This window comes from Lonchura striata, chromosome 14, assembly GCF_046129695.1.
Source record: "Lonchura striata isolate bLonStr1 chromosome 14, bLonStr1.mat, whole genome shotgun sequence".
In the NCBI taxonomy this organism is placed as follows: Eukaryota; Metazoa; Chordata; class Aves; order Passeriformes; family Estrildidae; genus Lonchura; species Lonchura striata.
Window position 1 is genome coordinate 4,483,550 of NC_134616.1, and position 21,002 is coordinate 4,504,551.

The window sequence follows — 21,002 nt, forward strand, 5'->3', positions numbered from 1 at the left end:
CTTCTCTTCTCTCAGCAACCCACACTCTCCCGGCTACATCATCCCATTTTTGGACCATTATTTAAAATTTCAGGCTCTTTACAGAGCCTGGCCAAGGAATCAGAACTGATCAGGGAGGAATGAAAGAGCTGAAGGAGTTCAGCTCCTGGGTGGGGATCTGTGGTGGCTCCTCACGAGACGCCTGCACAGCCAAGGTGCAGCAGGGTTTCACCCCAGCCCAGTAAGGCTGGCACAGCCTCCCTGCTTTAGCCCTTTTTGGGAAAAATCCTACTGGAAAGTGTCTTTTCCCTAGTCTAGTCCATGGGAACAGGAATGGGCACATTTTTGTGTGTTGTACAACCACACTTCAGAAATATATGATTTTCTATTGTTTAATATATTCATTCATCTATTTTTTTCATACAAAACCTTGGAGTGTGTCTGAAAATGCCATTTCTTGCTGCCATGGGAGTCTGTGAGCTGGCTCAGTGCTGTGTCCTCAGCAAGAAGCAGGACTCACAACTTCCAGAGCAAGTGCTCTGATGGCCTGAAGATGGGTAGAAAATATTGACAAAATACGTCAGCAATTAGCAATAAAAGCCCCTTAATTTGTGCAAACTTGTCTTTACTCCCCAATAAAGACTCTTATCACCTTTGAAGATTGTTTTCAGTCGGTTTTCCCCTCTGTAGTTCAGCTGAAGAAGCTAAGCTAAGATACAAAACCATGGAGTGCCCTGATGTGCCCCAGCCTGGGGACAGCAGTGGGGACAGGGATGGGGACAGGGATGGGGACAGGGATGGGGATAGGGATGGGGACAGGGATGGGAAGAGGAATGGGGACAGGAATGCGGACAGGAATGGGGACAGGGATGGGGACAGGGATGGGGACAGGGATGGGGACAGGGATGGGGATAGGGATGGGGACAGGGATGGGGACAGGGATGGGGACAGGGACGGGTGGCAGCGCCAGCTGCTCGCTGCTCCCACGCCGGAGCCATGTGTTGATTCACTCTGTAATTGATTTGGGCAACTCGAGGCAATCGGTTTCCAAGATACCACATCCTTCAGATATTTCAAACCCCTCTCCCTGGCAGTGTATTATATTTAAATGTCGACGGATGATCCGGGTGTGTATTTATAGCCACGCTCAGATGGGCTCTGGGAATGGGTGAGTGGCTGGAATCCTGGGGGGGCTGGGGCAGGGGGACCCCTCTGAGTCACCCCAAAATCAATTTCTCACCATGGGTCAATGCATCAGAGGTTCTTCTGGCTCAGCCATGCTGGGGCTCAGTGCAGTTCCAATTAACAGCAGGCCATGAGCACTAATTAGAGACTGATTTCAGATTTTCCCTCACAAGTGATTCCAGATTTCCCACCCAGGGGCAGTGACTGGTCCAGCAGGTGAGGGACATTTTGTTTGCTGTTCCTGTGGCTCACACAGGGATCACTCCCTTCCAGCAGCGAACGTTGGCTTCCTGGATAAAGCAAATTTCCAAAGAAGAGAGAGGAAACTGCTGTGATCTCACTCTGGATGTCCAGGAAAAAGAAAAAAAAAAAAAAAAAAAGAAAAAAAAAAAAAGTGGAAATATTGGTTAAATCAGTTGAGTATTGAGACCTGGAGCTGCACACACATCTTGTGAGCTCAGGGTTTCAATGCCTGGAAAGAAAACTTGTGTGGGTAGAAGAGGGGACAGCTCTGAGGCAGGCAGGGGAGGCAGAGGTAACCTGGAGAGGGGTGGGGACAGGGACACACAGGTCACCCATCCTGGAGCAGCTCTGCAGGTGCAGCAATGACAGGAAGTGCCTGGAGATGCAGAGTTCCCAAACTCCTGCTTTGGGCTTCTCCAGTAAGGGGAACACTCACCCAAATCCTGAGGCCTGGCATGAGCCCAGCTTGGGCAGTGCAGAGCTTTCCATGTTTTAGCCCAAAACGAGCTGTAAAATACACTAAGAACAGAGTTAAAATAAAAGCTTGGATTTGTGGCCTCCCACTTTTGCCACCATCATGATCTGGACTTAGAGGGGGGATCCAAGATCCAGGACCACACATCAGCCAAAGCCTGGACTCGATGCCTCAGAGCTCTTTTCCAGCCCAGAGGATTCTGTGAAATCTTCCTTTCATCCATCCCTTGGGCGTGGTAACCTCAGGTGGCCACAGCAGGAAGGGAACTGGACCAATCCAGCTGCATAACCTTTGGAACTGCAGGTTCCAAAGGTTAAACTGGGACACCAAGTGCACCATGGAGGAGGGAAAGCGGCAGAACGAGGAGAAGATTTGGGAACGCTCAGAGTGTCCGCCATGGACATCTAGGGGGACAGAGGAGGAGCAGCTGGGAATGGGAGCAGAGCACAGCAACGCTGGGCTGTGAGGGCTGGCCCTGGCTGGCCCTTCCAAAGGCTCAGAGCAGTCACCTGAAGTGTCACCCGGTGTCACCCAGGGAAGCGGCGCGGGATGTGCGAGCGCTGACGGCGCTGCCCGTGGGAGGAGCTGTGGGCTGGCATGACGGGTGATTTTTAGCTCAATAAGGAAAAAAAATAAAACCCAACCTTTTTTTGTTTGTTTGCTTCAAGCCTCACTATGAGCTGCATATTGTGGACTTTTCACTGGAACGTTTTAGAAGTGGAATACATGCAAGGAAAGGAAAACCTGTGCACAAAACTATGATTTGTATTAAAAGCAAAGTGTAGTAATAAGCAAAAAATAAAATACAATCCATTAGAAAATCCCCTGCTTAAGAGGTGTTAAAAGTTTTTTTACTCTTATCTACTAATAATGTTAAGTTACTCTTTTTTTCTTCATATCCTAAAAGTTTTACAATGACAAGTATTTTTGCTGGAAGCATTTCTTATTTCAATGCATGAGAGCTTGAACAGATCCCACTCATGCTCTGGATAAACTGAGTCATTCCAGCTTTCTCATGTCAAGATCTGACCTTTGATAACTTTAATTTACGCTTTTTGGGTGACTCCTTGCACTGCCTCAAGGTGTATTGCAATTTACAATATAACCATTGATGATTATATGTGTGTTTCAGGCTGACCAACCTGCTGGTCAGTGAGGGGTTAAAGACACATGTAAAAGTTCAGAGCGTGATTTCCAGCTCACAAACATCTGGATAGAGGAGGGAATCTGGTCTTTGGGAGGTGTTTGTAGGACACAGAATGGGTTGGGGTGGGAGAGACCTTAAAGCCCATCCAGTGCCTCCCCTGCCATGGGCAGGGACACTTCCACCAGCCCAGGCTGCTCCGAGCCCCGTCCAGCCTGGCCTTGGACACCTCCAGGGATGGGGCAGCCACAGCTTCTCTGGGCACCCTGTGCCCGCTCAGAGAGAAGAAGATTTTGCTGATAACCCACCTAACCCTGCCCTCTGGCAGTCTGAAGCCATTCCCCTGTGTCCAGGCACGTGGTGGCTCTCCATCTTCCCTGTGGCGCTGGAAGGCCACAATGAAACCGCTCCTCCAGCCTGAACACCCCCAGCCCTCCCAGCCTTTCCTTCAGCAGAGCTGCTCCATCCCTCTGATCATCCTGGTGCCTCCTCTGGAATATTTCAGCCCTGCTGAGCTGCACAGCTGCTCTGGCAGCCACTTCTCCCAAGGAGCCCCCAGAGCTCCTCGCCCGTTCCACGGCCGTGCCAGGAATGGGAGCAGCAGCCAAGGTGTGTGCAGGGAGCTCTCCCTGTTTCTCCAGCTGTACGCAGCAGAATGAAGCAGAGGTGTCACTGTGAGGAGCCAAGAGCTCTGAAAAAGCACTCCCAGAGTCTCCAAGAGAATTTGGAGGAAGCCAGAACCGCGGGGTTGGAGTTAAAACAAACAAGCAGGCAAACAGGGAATGACAACTTTGGGCTCCCCTGAGCTTTCCGCAGCTCTCGGCGGGTTCAGCAGATCCATCAGAGTGACACGAGGGGAGTCAGAGGGAAATGCTGAGTAATCAGTGTGGCATTTTATGGTGGAAAAATCCTTTGTGGAGAAAATATTTATGGAAAAATGTTCTGTACAGAAAATTGATACCATGTGTTTATCCCGTGAAAACCTTATCTAAGGGGTCTGAGGGTCTCCTGCTGGTTCTGTGCTCAGGTAATCATTTCCCTCACTCAAAAAATGCCATTAGTTGAATCCATTGGGTGTAAAAAATGCCATTAATTGAATCCACTGGGTTGATTGAGTCCAAAAAAATGCCATTAATTGATATAAAATGGGTTCATAGTTTTATTTGTAGCATTAATACAGATGGAATCATCTCTGAGTGAAAACATCTTGCACCTAGAGTGCTAAAGAACCATATTAATAGCTAGGTGCAACATAAAATACTTTATAATTGTCTTATTAAAATGCATTAAGCGATGAGGACTTTGTCATAACGGAAGAAGTACATTACTTCTGTTGCTGCCAGCTTAATGATCGTGCTTAATCACCCATTGTTTGGTGATTGAAAATTTGGAAAGGTGTTCTAATTTAAATTTTGAAGCATTCTCAGAGTTCATGTGCTTGTGAAAGGCATTGTTGGAAGGCAGTTGTGGCTCTCACAAAGGCACAGTCTCGCAGTAAATCCAAGTTGCTGCTCTCCCAGCCACACGCTGCCTCAAGACCTCGCTGCTGAGCTCAGGGACAATTTTAGATATCATTTAACAAGGCTGACTTCTTTCTTTGAGTTAATTTGAACTTCAGCCCTTGATCATCTGCTTCTGTTTATGTGTAGTTAAATTGAAAATTTTAAAGTAATATTTTGCTGTGAATATTGGAAGTATTTTAATTCTGACTATCTCTTTCAATGGTTCCTGTAATTACAAGGTACGTCATTCATTTGAGATTTAAATCTGCTTCCTTCCCACACAAACCCAGCATTATTTCTTTTTTCCTTGAGATTACTGTTAACAGATTTTAAAAGTGAGGCTTATTGATTTTTTGTATTAAAAAAGCAGATCCTCCTCTTTTGAAGAGTCCTGCCCTGGTGCTTTTTGCTGGCCTTCCACCTTCCAGGGGTGATACCACACTGTGTTTGTTGCAGAAAGAAAAATCAAAGGTTGTTCCTCCTCCTTTTACAAGGTAAATATTGATGTTCAGAATTACATTATTTGAACTTGCTTCTAAAGGGCACCAACTGGTGAAACATAGGCTGGAGCTGAGCTTTTGTAGCTTTGTTAGGGACGTTGAGGTACCCCACCAGAATTCTCCTTGCTGTTTACAGGTGATTTCTGCATGTCTGGCTCTGCTGCTGGGCTGGGCTGTGGGTTAGAGCCATTCTTTACAAGTCTGACCTCATCCTGTGAGATGTTTCCTCCATTGAGTGCTCCTGCTTCTCACTGAAGCCAATTCACAGCATCTACTAAAAACCCTCCCATTAAGGGCGGTGAGGATCTGCCTCTCACACAGCATGGACTGGATTTTTTCCTGATCACTGAAAGTCTGCTCTTCTGTCATTTTTTTTTTTACCACTTTCATCTATTCTGCCACAGCTCCATCAATGCCTGTGACAGCTCCTCAGTGACAGGAGAAGCAACTCTTTCAGTGTCAAATCCAACTTGTTGAAGACTCTTCATCATTGCTTGTCCCTGTAGATTTACAGCGAAGGAGGAAATATGACAAAGAACTGGTGGTGGTGAGCCCTGTCCCTCCTTACTCAGCACTTGGCTGCCCCGTGGCTGCTGTTGGTTATTAAGGACAAGGTAATGACCTGCAAAGTGTTTTGTGGCATTTCCCTGTAGGAAAGACACTGATTAAAGATCCATTGCCTGGAAATTGCTGCTTCAGATTTGTCCTGGATGTGACTGGGACAGCGTTGACTTTGCTGGTGGTGCTGTGCTATTGGATAGTGTTGGAGGATGGGCAGTGAACTCCTGCAGAGCAGCACAGGATCCCAGAACCCCTGAGGCTGGGAAAGACCTCTGGGATCATGGAATCCAGCCTGGGACTGATCCCCACCTTGTCACCCAGCTCAAAGCACTGGGTGTCACATCCAGGCATTCCTTGGACACCTCCAGGGATGGGCGCTCCATGGGCAGCCCCTGCCAAGGCCTGAGCACCCTTTCCATGGAGAAATTCCTGCTGCTGTCCAGCCTGAGCCTCCCCTGGTGCAGCTTGAGGCCATTTCCCCTTGTCCTGTCCCTGTTCCTGGGAGCAGAGCCCGACCCCTCCCCGGTTGTCCCCTCCTGTCAGGAGCTGTGCAGAGCCACAAGGTCCCTCCTGATCCTCCTTTTCTCCAGGCTGAGCCCCCCCAGCTCCCTGACTGCTTCTGGTGCTCCAGCCCCTTCCCCAGCTCCATTCCCTTCCCTGGACATGCCCTCAGTGTCTTTCTGGCAGTGAAATCAGGAGCAGACTGGAGTTCTGGCACGTTGACATTCTGTATTTAACACACCTGGTGAGCCCAGCTGAGGGAAACACGAGTTAGAGGCAATTGCATCGTTCCTTAGTCTTTTCAGCAGCCCCGTTGTGGTTCCAAAGGCTTCTCAGCCTAGTAAAGAGTTTCAAGTTAGTTCTAGTCACTTACCTGCTCATCTCCATATAATACTGTTATTTGTCTAATTGTTTCTATTCTTGTGTGTTTGCTATGTAAAAAATGCAGTAAAGCCATTATGCAGGAAAAGAAAAGTGGTTGAGATTATTATTCTCTTATCAGTCATGACTAAGATGAAGAGAGATATACTAGCAAGACATTGTTCCTAAAATAGATATCTTGCAAACAAGAAATGTCAGTCAAATGAGGTTTAAATTAAATTCCTGATAGCAATTACTTACAGAATTATCATGCTCCCATTGAAATTATTATGAATATTGTCACCAGACTTAATGGAAAAAGAAGTTGGGCTCAAGAGACTGATTCTGAAACATATTCCAGAATGTGCTCAGCTTGTGTCCTGCTGAGCCAAAGTCACAGGGCTACAAAGAGCATCCCTGGCTGAAGAGTGGCTCCAGACTCAGGGCAGTGGGAAAAGGTGAAACTGAGAGCTGGGCACTTGCAGGAAGTATTGAATGGCCACAAATGAGTGACCTCAGTGGGAGCAGAACTGATGAAATGCAGAAATGTGATGTGTGTTCCAAATAAAGAACTGATGAGTCAAGTTGTGCCCCAATTGGAGCGGGAGCAAAGTCAAGACGGCTGGGAAATAACCTTGATTGTGGTGGAGAAGAAATATCAGTGGAGTTGTGGTGGCCCCCAGGAGCCCCAGAGCAGCAGGGGTGGCAGGGTGTGGATGTCTGTCCTTCCAGCAGTGGGGACCCTTGCAGCACTCACTGCTGCAATTATCTGAAGAGCCAAACTGATATCCCTCAAGTGGCATTCACGACCTCCTCTCTGCTCCAGCAGTGCAGCTATTACTCATCCAGTCAAGTCCTTTTGTTACACAATAAGGAGAAAACAACTTCTAAATATATAATTTTAAATCAGTATCTCTATACTGCAAGACACAAACAGCTACTGCTGAATTATTTCTGACAGATACTAAGTTCCTATTTAATCTTTCAGGTTGAGGCATTTTTCTAAGCATGGCTCAGTAGGAAGTTAATTATAATCTTCCAAAATGGGAAGAATTTTCACCTGGGATGATTAGGATACTGGTTTGAGGCATGGTATGTGGGCTCCTAGCTAAAGTTAGGCACTGGCAACATCTTTGGCTCTCTCTCACTGCAGAAGTAACACCTTCTGCTGTCACAAGAACTACCCTGAAGATGGAGAGCACGATGATTTTGGATGCAATCAATCCCTTAAGTATTCATCATTGTTGATACATTTGCATATTGGAACATCATGGTGGTTTATTCTGCGCTCTGAGGCGAAATTTGCTCTGAATTCCAGTTGGAGTTTTCAAGCTTGGTTTCAGCTTCAAGGATAAATCAGGTTTGAAGAACTATACCGGAGCAAGTTCTGGAAGAAGACAAAAGTATGTGAGAGTCAGTTTTTTTTAAAAAAGGATCAATTGCTTGTGGTAGATTTGCCATCTGTTGCTGTATGCACACTGCTGCAGTGACTTATTTCAGTATTTAATTACGTTTTCTGACTGCACTTGGCTCAGCTAACCTTGGGATTTTCTATCAGAAATACAGTTGGTCATGTTTTCGTCAGTAGCTTTTGGAAAGAGATGAATTACCAAAGAAATTCTTGTTGATGAGTCCTTAGGAGGAGCTTGGGCAAACCTGAGGGGGTTTTCCCTGAGTCATCACGTGGAGGCTGCAGGACTCCTGTGGTCTCTGCTGGGCTTTCCTAAGCTCAGACTCCAAAAGTGGCCACAAAGCCTGGGTGTCCACCCCTGCAGTGCCACTCATGGTGTAACACCAGCCCCCCCTTACTCCATCCCTGCTGTGCCCTCCTGGTGAGCCTGTGATGTGCTCTGTGTCCCCTGTCATTTCCCACAGGACCTGGGGAGCTGATGACTGCTCCTTACTTTCCTTCTCTTTGTAATTTGTGCACATTACTGCCAACTATTTTATGTTTGTTCCAAATGAGCAGTGAAATTATGTGCAGAGAAACAGGAATTTCCCCACTTTTCAGCTGGGGGAATGGAGCAGTGCCAGGTGGGAGGGTGGAGGTGGGATATACACCTGTGTGAAATCCCAAATGTGCCCAGGGGGATTATTCCCTCTCCCTTGCAATATAAAGCCAGGGAACACCAGATCCAGCTAAGCACCTGGCTCAGTGTGAGGTACTATGGGGATAAGGATGGAATTTGTGAGGTGTTACAGTCACTGTAATTGTAGATATTCTGGAAAACTTTGGCGAACTGATGGAAGAAACATCCCACAAGACAGTTCTGTGCAAGATCTCACCCTTGGTTTATGAAACCTGAATTGCTTGAGCCTGAACACAAATCTGGAGCTGTATTTTTAGCTATTACTTACCCTATTTGTAGGTTCTGTCTGGCATCTGCTTTCCTGGCCAGTGTGGAGGGAGGATACTGCATCTTTAATTTATATTTTTCTTTGAGGATAGAGAAGAACTGAGATGTGTCAGTTGGCTGGTTTTTAGCATTCACTCAGTTTTGGGGGGAAAATATAAACTATAGGATACTTGACTGCAAAATGTATTTCAAAATGAAGGAAAACTAAAAGGTTTTAAGTGAAAACAAGTATATACAAGCATGAAAAAGTCTAGTAGGATCTTCATTCACTGTGCCTATCTGCAGTTTTCATCTCCTACTGTCAAAGCACTGTGATCAGCAGACATAAATTCATTGTATTTTCCATATGGCTGAGATATTTCTTAAGCTCATTTTGGACAAATGTGGCAGAATTTGCTGCTAAGTCTGTCCTGTGGTTCCAAAATATGCCCCAAAATATGTTTGCTTTGACGGTGAGAATGAAATAGTAAATCTTTCTTAAGGTGTTGATCTGGGAGCATCATCTCCCAATTGGCTTCCTTTTTTTATCCCTAAGTGAGCTTTTAAAACCTTGCTACAGAAGCACAAAGATGAGATGGGGAAATAAAATGAAGCTGAGTGAGGGACTCAGCATGGGCCTCTTCCCTCACACTTTGCACTCTGACATAACCACAACAGAGAGGCTCTGGCTGCTCCCTTGTGTGAGTGACTCCTCTTCCTTCACACTGTGGGGCAAAGCACACAATAAACTGGTTAACGAGTTCACACTGTTTGTATTTGATACCACATCTCTGTGAATGCACGTACATGAGCTTGGCTTAGGTGCATATTTTAAATATCAGAATATGCAGGGCGGGATATGGACTCTCACATTCGTGCTTCATATTCACACTAACAGCATTGATGGGAGATTTTGTCATGATGCTGTTTCATAACTTATTCTGTATACAGATGTTTGGTATTGGGATATCAGTGTCTAAAATGATGAAAATTTTGCTGTATTTACCTCCCTAGGACCCGAGCAATTTTGTCTGTGTAGGAAAGTAGAGGATTTACACATTTTAGAGGCTGCAGCTGTCCCACTGGGCCGCAGGAAGTTCCCCAGGCTCTGTGTGAAGCAGTCCCTCCTCTGGAGCAGTCCTGGCAGGGACTCAAGGATACGAGGACACATTTTTGTTGCATCAGGACAGTTGTTTTTCCTCCTCATAGGACAGGAGTGGCACGAACAGGACGTGCTTTGTACCCACGAGCATTCATCCCCACAACAGGGAAGGGCTGTGCTGCTCTGACTCTGGAAATGTGCTGAACTCGTTGTACAACAGACTAAAGGTGAAATGATGATGAACTGGAATGAACTCGCCCTGAGGAATTAACTGTATCCCCCAAACCAGCTTCACAATCAATCCTAGAGTTCAGCTTGCCTTGAGATGAATCCCCAAAGCCAAATTTGTACCTGTTCCCTTCCAGGGACCTGACCAGAGTTGTAAAAGCAGAATGAAACAAGCAAGGGCAGTTCCCTCAGATTTTGCTTTTTGCAGTCTCCTTCCTGAGCTCTTCCAGAGCTACCAGAGAAAGCTCTGCTAAGTATTTTTGTTTTTACTTTCCTGGAAAACTTGCTGGGTGAATGAACACAAAATTTACAGGATTCTTCTGAAATAATCTTGTTTAGGGTAGCTACAGATTACCAGAAAACTGGAGAGGGAACGTCAGTCTGTAATTGGCCTTTCTGAGAAGAGTCCTGCTGGCAATGACGTGCAGGAAATGTGCAGGGATTTTAAAAATTCATAAATAAACTGTTCATGTGTGTGATTGATGATTTTCAGGGAAATTGAATAAGTAAAGTAAGTATGGATGCTGTCAGGTGGCTGCAGGTGCATAAAAGGGACAACTGAGTGCTGGGATTTCATGTTACTGACACTGAACAAGCTGAATTTTGGCTGCAGATCTGATTTATTACTATACTATTGCTACTTTTATTTTTGTTCCTTTCCTATTAGGCTCAGTAAAAATACTACTCCCAGCAACTTTACCATGCTGTAGAATTAATTTTGAAGTGATCTATATTAAGAAACAAATTATTTTGAACTCTTCATCTAATCCAAGTCCCTCAGAGGTTCTCATGCTGCTCCTACAAGGACCTGCTGAGGGATGGAATGGGCAGAACCTGCTGAACAGATGAAGGTGCTGAAATGTCAGAAATATTCAGCTGCAAACATTGCAGGGATGTGATACCCCCAGCTGAAACCTGTGCACCAAATGAGATCTGATACCCCTATGGCAGATTAGATGCTCTAGAAATAGGGGCATAAAATATCCAGGTATATAATATGGAAATATTCATTTGAAACCCAAGACATGGGGCCCTAAATTAGTGATTTGCTAATGTATTTTTGATGGTTTAGTTCTCTGTAAGAGCATTTGAGGGGGATCTTGCTAATTTTTACATTTCAGTGACATATTGTTGCCCTTTTATTGAATGCCTTTGCTTGTTTTGTTGTGAGACCTAGAGTAACAGAAATTCTGAATTTCCTTTTTCTTATATCTGCATACATAATAATTTCCCTTTTCTAGCCTTTGACACAAATAACAATCCTAACTCCTTTAATTATTGCTTTCTTCTGAACTTCTCAAATCCCTGGGGATGCAGAATGCTTGCTTGCAGCCTGTTATTATTTGGAGCAATGGGAGAAGTCAGATGCAGGAAACAGCATCTGCCACAGGAGTTTTAGACACAAGTTACTGTTGAGCACTCCAAGAACTTGGAAAATCACTTCTCACTTGATTTTATTTATATTTAAATTAAGTGCTTGATGGCACTGATGAAGTATGTACAGATCTAATCCCACATAGGATTTGGCCACACCAGTGTCACAAGTAGAGGCATTGGGATATGACTGTGTGCAACAACAGCCTGCAAAGTTGTCCCTAGCACAACAAAAATAAAGTGACTCATCTTGAACAATTCTATATTTAAATCATAAATCCTCTCGAAATTAACTACCTGTGACTTTGCTCCTCCATTTTCTCACCTGATTTTTATTTTCTGAAGGACAAACATTCCCAGTATACACTCCAAAACATTTGTCTTCCATGGTTGAGTTCCAGTCCCTTAAACATAGGCTTGCAATGGAAATGCTGACATGCCAGCTGGCTGAGGCTGCAGAGACACATTCACAACAGGCAACTCTTCAGCCACGGGAAACTGGGAATGGGCAGCTTTGGGGGACTGGGAATCGGATCTAATCAAGGACTGGAGCAGCACAGCATCCTACACGTGTCTGTGCACTCACTGATTCCTGAGCCAAAAAAATCAAGATGGAAAGTGTCTGAGCTATGGGGTGCACCAACTTGTTCCTTCTTTGTGCTCATCTCATCGAAATTATTTGGCAGTTAAGAATAGTTTGAGTCTTTCTTTGCTTTATCTAGAGGGCAGGGCTTATTGATAAATCATACAGCACATTCAAATACAAACTGTCATTGAGGCAGCTTTCTATCCTTTAAAAACACACTTTTGACAGTATCATCTAGTGACTTCCAGCTCCTAAAATCGAACGGCGAGGTGGTAATACTATTTTTTTTCACGGAGGCTCCTTCTGCAGCGCTGCCGTGCTTCTCTCCGAACACGCCCGCAGACAAAGGCGTCGGGGCGGCTCGCTGTCAGCAGGCGGCTCCTTCCTTCCCTTCTCCTTCTCCTTCTCCTTCTCCTTCTCCTTCTCCTTCTCCTTCTCCTTCTCCTTCTCCTTCTCCTTCTCCTTCTCCTTCTCCTTCTCCTTCTCCTTCTCCTTCTCCTTCTCCTTCTCCTTCTCCTTCTCCTTCTCCTTCCCACGGCCGGGGCTGCGCCTCCCCGCCGCCCGCGCTTCCGTCCCCACGCCTGGCGCCTCCGGAAAAACAAAACCGAACGAAACTTTTGGGTTTTTCTTTTTTCCGCTCCCCTCAGTCAGATCCGCGGGAGGAAGAGCCCGGCCGAGCTCAGTGCTGAGCCCGGACAGTCCCGGCCATCCTGTCCCTCATCCCCAGCCCTTTTATCGCCTTGAGCCCCGGTCCCTCAGCCTTGATCGCCCTCAGACCTGTCCCCAGTCTCGTCTCTCCTCCAATTCCCTCAGCCCCGTCCCTCATCCCCAATACCCCTCATGCTGCGCCACTCACCCCCAATCCATCCACCCCAATAATCCCCCTCAGAGCTGTCCCACACCCGCATCCCCTCCATCCCCAACCCCTCATCCCCAATCTCTCCATCCCCAATCCCCCTCAGAGCTGTCCTTCACCCCCAACCCCTCCATCCCATCCCCAACCCCTCATCCCCAACCCCTCCATCCCATCCCCAATCCCTCCATCCCCAACCCCTCATCCCCAATCCCTCATCCCCAACCCCTCAACCCCAATCTCTCCATCCCCAATCCCTCATCCCCAATCCCTCATCCCCAACCCCTCATCCCCAACCCCTCATCCCCAACCCCTCATCCCCAATCCCTCATCCCCAACCCCTCATCCCCAGCCCCTCATGCCCAACCCCTCATCCCCAATCCCTCCATCCCCAACCCCTCATCCCCAATCCCTCATCCCCAATCCCTCATCCCCAACCCCTCATCCCCAATCCCTCCATCCCCAACCCCTCATCCCCAACCCCTCATCCCCAACCCCTCATCCCCAACCCCTCATCCCATCCCCAATCCCTCCATCCCCAACCCCTCATCCCCAATCCCTCAATCCCCAATCCCTCAATCCCCAATCCCTCCATCCCCAATCCCTCCATCCCCAATCCCTCCATCCCCAACCCCTCATCCCCAATCCCTCATCCCCAACCCCTCATCCCCAACCCCTCCATCCCATCCCCAATCCCTCCATCCCCAATCCCTCCATCCCCAACCCCTCATCCCCAACCCCTCATCCCCAACCCCTCATCCCCAATCCCTCATCCCCAATCCCTCATCCCCAACCCCTCATCCCCAACCCCTCATCCCATCCCCAACCCCTCATCCCCAACCCCTCATCCCCAATCCCTCCATCCCCAACCCCTCATCCCCAACCCCTCGTCCCCAACCCCTCGTCCCCAATCCCTCCATCCCATCCCCAACCCCTCATCCCCAACCCCTCATCCCCAATCCCTCCATCCCCAATCCCTCATCCCCAATCCCTCCATCCCCAACCCCTCATCCCCAACCCCTCATCCCCAATCCCTCCATCCCCAATCCCTCATCCCCAACCCCTCATCCCCAATCCCTCCATCCCCAATCCCTCATCCCCAATCCCTCCATCCCCAATCCCTACATCCCCAATCCCTCAATCCCCAATCCCTCATCCCCAATCCCTCCATCCCCAACCCCTCATCCCCAACCCCTCATCCCCAACCCCTCATCCCCAACCCCTCCATCCCCAATCCCTCCATCCCCAACCCCTCCATCCCCAACCCCTCCATCCCCAACCCCTCATCCCCAACCCCTCATCCCCCCTCCCCCTCAGCGCCGCGCCGCCCGCACTCCCGGTGACGTCACCGCGCGTCATCCCCCCTCCCCATGCAGGGGATTCTCCGTCCCGCCCTGACGTCACCGCGGTGCGGCGCAGGCCCCGCCCCCGCGCGCCGCCATGTTGGGGGCGTGCGCGGGGCAGCGCAGCGCGGCGCCGCCCCCGCCGGCCGGCAGCGCCCGCACCCCGCGCTCCGCTCCGCGCCCCGCGCCCGGCCCCGCGCCGCCCCGCACGGCCCCCGCCAGCGGCCGAGCCGCCGCGGCCCCACAGCCGGGACATGGTGCCGTGCGCGCCGCTGGACGACGAGCCGCAGCCCTGCCACAAAATGGAGCTGTACGTGAGCGGCGCCGAGGTCAGTGCGGGGCGGAAGAGGTGGCGGTGGTGGGGGGGGATGAACGGGGCGGGCCGGCTCCGCGCTCCGCCGGCACCTGCGCCCCGCTCGGCCTCCCCGCGGCCCCTCCGCGCCGGGCCGCGCCGGCCTCGCCTCGCTGCCCCCTCAGCCCGCCCGCCTCCCCCGGCGCCCGGCCTGCGCACGGCCGCGACCCGCGCCCGCCCTGCCCGGCCCGGCCCTGCCCGGCCCGGCCCGGCCCGGCCCCGCCGTCCCGCGGGCCCGGCCGCCGCCGCCGCCCCGGGCCCGGCCGTGCCCCCGGGCGCCGGTGCCGCTGCCTCCACACGTGTCACGGCCCGCGCTTTGTGTCGCCTCCCGGCTGCTTGGTGTCACAGGTGTCCCTCCCCACGCAGCATCCCAGGGGTTGTAAACTCGCTTTTATGGCCGCGGCTCCTGCGAAAAGTTACTTTAAGTTCTGCTGGCAATTTGCTCGCGCTAATGGGGCTGCGCATCCAGGTAGGTTGGCACTACGGAGGTCCCTTTGCCTTCTCCTGGAATAACTGCATTAATTACCGTGCGCGCAACGGCCTGAGAGAAGCAGGAGTGCCTGGCTGAGGTTTGGATGCTTAAACGTTGAATAACTAACTCTGCGTTAATTATCATAAACACAACGAGCAGAGATATCCAGGAGTGCCTGGCTGAGGTTTGGATGCTTAAACGTGTTAAAGAACAAGGAACGACTTCGAGGTATTGCTGAGTGCTCGAGGTGCTTCATCAGCAGGGAGCAAATGCAATTTGAAAGAAAATAAAAGGTAAAACTGGTTCTGTTGCAATGATTCTTGTGTCTCAGCAGAACGTGGTGCTCGAGTATTAAAACTCTTGCACTTTGAAATCGGCGCAGTGAAGGGTTGCGTATCAGGTATCGTCAGCTATGACAAATAAAAGATTACACCTAGGTCTGTTAGACACACAAAAGATGTTATCTAAACAAAGTTGCTTAAAACTGGTCAGACTTGCTTTCTGTCGTGCACTAGACTCTTACTGCAAGTGAAAAGGGTCTCTAGCAAAGCCATCTCAAAGTACAAAATGTGCAAGAGTGAAAGGATGTCCTTGTCTTGTTGAAATTTTTTTCCCTGATAAAAATGGAAAGCAAAAAAAAAAACGCCTAATTTCTTAGTGCTTTTAATATTGGGATTTTAGTACCACTGCCAAATACTATAATTACTGGATATGCATCAGATAACAAAGTCAGCAGAAGTATTAAGTTTTATTTGTTCATATTCTTTGTAAAAGCAATTTATTATAATTGACATATGAAACTTAGTGAAGGTCTGAGAACTTTCTTGGTCCTGATGATCAGTTCTTTAGAAAATGTTAGGAAATTATGATGTATCAGTGGTTAAATAATGAAGTGTAGAGTGTTGCAGCTGACCTTGGATGTGCATCCCTGGGTGTTTTTTGGCTGGACAAGCCCCCCCCCCCCCACCAAGGGGAACCAGCAGAGCCCAGGAAAGGGGTGTCCAGCTGAAAGGGCTGTGTGTGTGTGTGTAACACCTGAAGGCAGCTGTTTGCAACAGTCACTCTTTAAATTGTATTTCTCAAGGTTTGTGTAAAGCTCCTCCAGTTGTGCTCTGATTAAAAGGAGATTAAATGGTTGTTGTGTCTGCCTTAGGTTTGGCCAGCAGCACTTAGAGCCCATTTGTGCCAAACCAGTTTCTTCAAGCTGAGTGTGAAGTTCCCAAATTACAAGAACAAATACTTGTGTTGTCATAACCCTTTCTATAAGTGATCTCAGGGGTGTGCTGCACTTCTCACTTGTTGGATTTTTACATCCACGTGGCTTGGGGATTCAACAAAGGTGTATTTTATGTCAAAGTGAATTTTAGTGTGGCCTTTCACTTAAATTTCACAGAATTAAGTATAGCTCATAGTACTCATTACAGCCTTGTATTGGCAGGCTGAGAGATCTCTGACCTTGGCCTTGCTGGAACTACAGTCAACAGAGCTAATGTGAAATAGGTTTTTATTTTGAAGATTAACTTGTGCCTTCTGGTGCTCTTGTCCATTAGCTGTGGCAGAGGAGGAAAAATGCAAGGAATGGTTTTCTCTGAGGACTCTACTTGTTGACTAAATTTAGGATTATGTTATTAGCAGTAAGTGCATTTCCTGTAGCACTTGTGTTGACTTGGAGTAAAAACACCTGGCAAGGAAAGGAGGTGATCTTGAAAGTAGGAAACAAATTTTCATGCTTCAGGTCACAAGAACAACATGAACTTTTGGAAGAAGTTATTGAAGGTCAGGATTGAATTATTTTTCCTTGTTTTTGGGGGGGTGGGTCTTTGAAGTGCTGAAGATTTGGGGCTGTGCACTGTGCTGTTTGTGTGTTTATATTCCTGTGACAGTATCACCTGTGAAGCTGTTTTGTGACTCTGGGAATTCCTTAAGCCTAGGTAGGAAGGATCAATGTTGTTCTGTTAAAGCTTCAAATATTCAGTGAGCTTCTTTTCCCCCTGGATATTGGATTAATAAGTATTTCCGTGGTAATAAAAATAGGTATGAGAGTGTTGATCATAATCAAGTGTTGTAGATTATGAAAATGTAATTACAGTCTACAAAGAATCAGGGATGTAAACATTAGCATTTTACTGACTCAGCTGAATGAAATACAGAAATTTGGAATTTGAAATACAGAGTTGGAATTCGGCAGAGTACAGGAATTTGGGCACTTTGTGCCCCTTGAACTGGGAGGATTGCACTTACAACTCTGTAATTGCTGTAAGCACATGTTGTTGCTGTTTGCAAGACATGAATATTGTGAATTGCATAAATGCAACCTCTTCTCAACTACTTATTTTTGCAATAAATACTTCAGGAACCAGTTGCTTAATTGCCTGATTGTGACAAGTGAGACAAGGCTGAAACAAAAAAATTGACCGAAAACTAAAGTATTCTGCTGGAAAACGGGGCTGCATTGAAAGTTGCTGCCCTCCAAAAGGATTTTTCATGAGCTGAGCTCTGCTGCTGTTGTGTATAAGTTGCTGCCTTTGCCAGTTGAAATAAATACATCTTTGATTTTGGCCAGTGTTTTCAGTCCATCCTCTGGAGCACGTTCTGAGCCCGGTCTGTGAAAGGCCACTGAATTTTGTCAGTGTTAGGAGTTGCATAACTCCTTTGTGAGTAATTACTGGCAGTGACGTGGATGACTCAGCTCTACCTAGTTCAGTGCATCCCTCACAATCTCCACAATCGGCTGGTGTTCTGTTGAGGAGAGAAAGTAAAACATTGCCCCTAATTTGAGTGCCCTCAGCCTTTGCAATAATGTGCAGATTTTGTAAAGGTCTTGGAGAACAAGTTGCCTTAAAAAAAAAAAAAAGTGTGCACATTAATGCTCTTAAAGGGAAAACAATGAGTCTCTTTATGCATTGAGAAGTGCTGCAATACAGTAATAATGAAGGTGGGTTTGTATACCACTTCTGAGATTGATTTTGGAAATCTCCTGTAGTATTCTGAGGTCTCTGACAGGAACCAGGTAGCTCACCTTGCTTCCTGTGGAGGCACTTCACAGTAACCCTAAATCCAAAGATGGTATTTGTTTACTCATCATAGGTAGAATTCTGCATTAAGAAAAAAAATTGAAATAATTGCTTTCCTCAAGTTTAAATCATACCCTTTTCCAGAATTGCCTGACATCAAACATGATTTAGAGACTGGCTGCTTTTATGCCCTTTGATTCTGGAGTTAAGATCATGTACCCAGGCAGGAAAGAAAAGATCTCAAGTCGTTTGCTAATTCAGTGATCCCTGTGCTTGGGGTCAGCTTTGTGTCTTGTCAGAGCTGTAACTTGGTGGAGGCACACGTAATTCTCCCTTGATCTGATAATGGGAAAGATCAAAATGTTCTTTTAAAATCACTAATTATATGTTGCTGAAGGTTTGGTGTCCTGTTTGAATGTATGATTTGCCACAGGAAAAGAACTCTGTAGCTCTCCCTAGCAATTGATTATGGGTTTCAGGTGTTTTAGATTGCTTTATCTCCCTTTTTCACTTGGTGTATTCAAGAGTGTGAGGGAGTTTAGAGGCCTCTTCCCTTTGTGGGGGGAATTGAGGGAGTGGGGCTGGCCCAGAGTTTGTGCAGGTGGGGAGTGGATGTGCCCAGAACCCTCAAACTCCTCCAACCTATCTCAGGAAATCCTCAGTAGGCCAGTGTGTTGCTAATTAAATTAATGATGCAAACTCTCTATAGATGTACTTAAGAATAAATGAGGAACAAATGTGGTTGTCCTATCAGGATATTTTTTTTCAAAGTCTTTTTGATGTAATTGGGATTTCTGATGTAAGCTTCCCCTGAAGTATTTTGAAATAACTGTTGAAGGGTTCCTTTTGTTTGTGGGGAAGAAAACTGCTTATTCTCGTGTTCATGTGGGAGATCTGAGGTGCAGCTCTGGGAACACCCCAGTAACTTCCCAAATGGAGCCCAGGGAAGCAGGAGCTGTGGAGGATACAGGAGCTCTTGGTTACCCTTGGGTAGAATTTTACCTGTTTGAAACCAGACAAGATTTTAGGTGAGTGGTGCTGAATGCTGCTTTTCACTTCTAATTATAGCATGATGATAAAATTCCCAGTTCTGTTTTTTCTAGAATTTTTAAAATTCTGTTTGAATGCCTCAGTAAAGAGATGTAAAACCAGGGCAGGATGCACCTGCTTTACATCTTCCACTGCTTTTCCTGGGATTAGACATTTTTGCTGACCTTTTGCTTGGCTTCTTTCAACCAAAACCTGTAGACCCACCAAGTCCTCAGGCATTTGCCATGTAAACATCGTTAATATGGGAGGAGAAAAGATGGTTCCAATCTTTGGGAATACTGGGAATTCTCTTTTCTGCTGTACTAATCAGAAGAAGAACATGTGCAATTGTCATTAAGCCTTTTCGCAGCCCTTTGGATATTTGGATATTGGTAAGAGGAATGGTCCCAGCCATGGGATCCATGGCCCTGTTTAATCCAGAGGCACATTGCTCCCTGCCAAGTTGGGACCCTGAGCCTGCACCTCTGCAAAAGTGTCTGACCTGCCAGGTGCTCTGACCTAACCTTTGAGCTCATCTATTTACATAGTTCCTTTTGTTATTTTTTTTACTAATCAATAACATGGGGTACTTTGTGTTATTTCCAGATTGTGTGTTTGGAAAGTGTCGTCAATGTTTGCCTAAATGCCTGAGTTCAGTTTGTGTTGTCATGGGAGTTAATATTTAAAATGTTCAGTTGTAGGACTCGAGCAGCACTAAACAGCAAAATGACTGAAAGATGAAGGAATCTCCTTCACAATCACAGTATTGGCTTCTTTCACCTGTTCTTTTTATAGGGAACTGTGCTTTTTAATTCTCAATAATAAATTTGTGCATTCATAGATATTTAGTAAGTAATGACTTAGAGGTTAAAATTGTTCTGTTCTATATGTTTGTGCATAAATATTCATGTTTAAATCATTAAAAGGAGCCTCACTTGGCTGTTGAAGCTGCATTTTGTATCTGGTTTCCACAGAGGTGGGAAGTAAGTATTAACTGTCACTTTTCTTTTTTGCCAACTTCTGGTTATTGAAACATGGCCAATTAAGTGACTGTACAAGACAATAATGATTTGATTTTTGTCATTAACTTTTTTTAGCTGAATTACTTAACAACCCACCAGACTTTGGGTTGTATGCCAACAAGTTTTCAGATTTTTGTTCCTTGTGTTTTTTTAATGGACAGTGACCAGGATTCACAAACAAATATGGCAAAAATGTATTTGTATGTATCAAGCAATAAAAGCAGATTCATGCCCTTGAACATCATATTCTTTGGACTAGAAATTGGCAGGTGTCCCAGTCTGTACCAGTACAGAGAGAGTGGACAGGAAAAAACAAACACAAACCAAGGAGTAACAGTGAAGAGGAAAAGTGTATGATAGGAAATTGTTAATTAAGATGATTACCTGCCATAAAAATCAAATAGCTTAGTGTAGTTGATTTGCCAGCAAGTTGGAATTACGTTAAATGGTGTTCTCAGGAACAACCTAGATTAAATAACACATTGATTTTGGGTCCAAAGCCCCATCCCAGCCCCATTTTTTGTATCTCTATTGTTTTCAGTGTATCTACAGTTCTTCTGCCTGGTAGTGTTGGTTCTGGAACTTAAATTTAAGTGACAAAACTTGGAAAATGTTGCTCATCTTTACAGAAAGAAATGGTGAAATGCACAATAAAATCACATTGAAGTCCATGAAGGAACAATGTTATTACATTTCTGAGCATCAGAAGTAGAAACCAAGTTTATTTCTAATTCCAAATAAGTTTTTTGGTCAATTTTGGTGAACTTCACATTGGTTCACACTTGAATGTAATTTATAGTGTTGTGAAAAGAAATTGCATCAAAATAAGGTTGGAGGTCAG

General features: G+C 46.5%; 2 protein-coding genes across 5 annotated transcripts in view; one reads left to right on the forward strand and one right to left on the reverse strand.

Annotated features, from left to right (window-relative positions):
* Nucleotides 1-11,553: 11,553 nt before the first annotated feature.
* On the reverse strand, nt 11,554-15,103 carry LOC144247107 (uncharacterized). 2 transcript variants are annotated; one of them, XR_013340785.1, is made up of 2 exons: nt 14,264-14,346; nt 11,554-12,664 (listed from the first exon to the last, which is right to left on the reverse strand). XR_013340785.1 is itself a non-coding variant. In XM_077786483.1 (2 exons), exons 1-2 carry the CDS (start codon nt 15,087-15,089, stop codon nt 12,365-12,367), a joined length of 345 nt encoding a protein of 114 aa, XP_077642609.1. In that variant the 5' UTR covers nt 15,090-15,103; the 3' UTR covers nt 11,554-12,364. The 2 variants fall into 2 exon arrangements, 1 of the variants encoding a protein (XP_077642609.1); XM_077786483.1 differs by lacking the exon at nt 14,264-14,346 and adding an exon at nt 15,045-15,103.
* The window catches only part of RPS6KA6 (ribosomal protein S6 kinase A6), a 37,032-nt gene continuing 30,497 nt past the window's right edge, over nt 14,468-21,002 (forward strand). For 2 of the 3 annotated variants that reach the window (XM_021543897.3, XM_021543898.2), the window contains exon 1: nt 14,468-14,601. In XM_021543897.3, the coding sequence (XP_021399572.2) occupies nt 14,527-14,601 (75 nt within the window). In that variant the 5' untranslated portion in view covers nt 14,468-14,526. Of the gene's footprint in view, nt 14,602-14,902; nt 16,873-21,002 lie in introns of those variants that run through there. The other variant, XM_021543899.3, reaches the window with a different exon arrangement.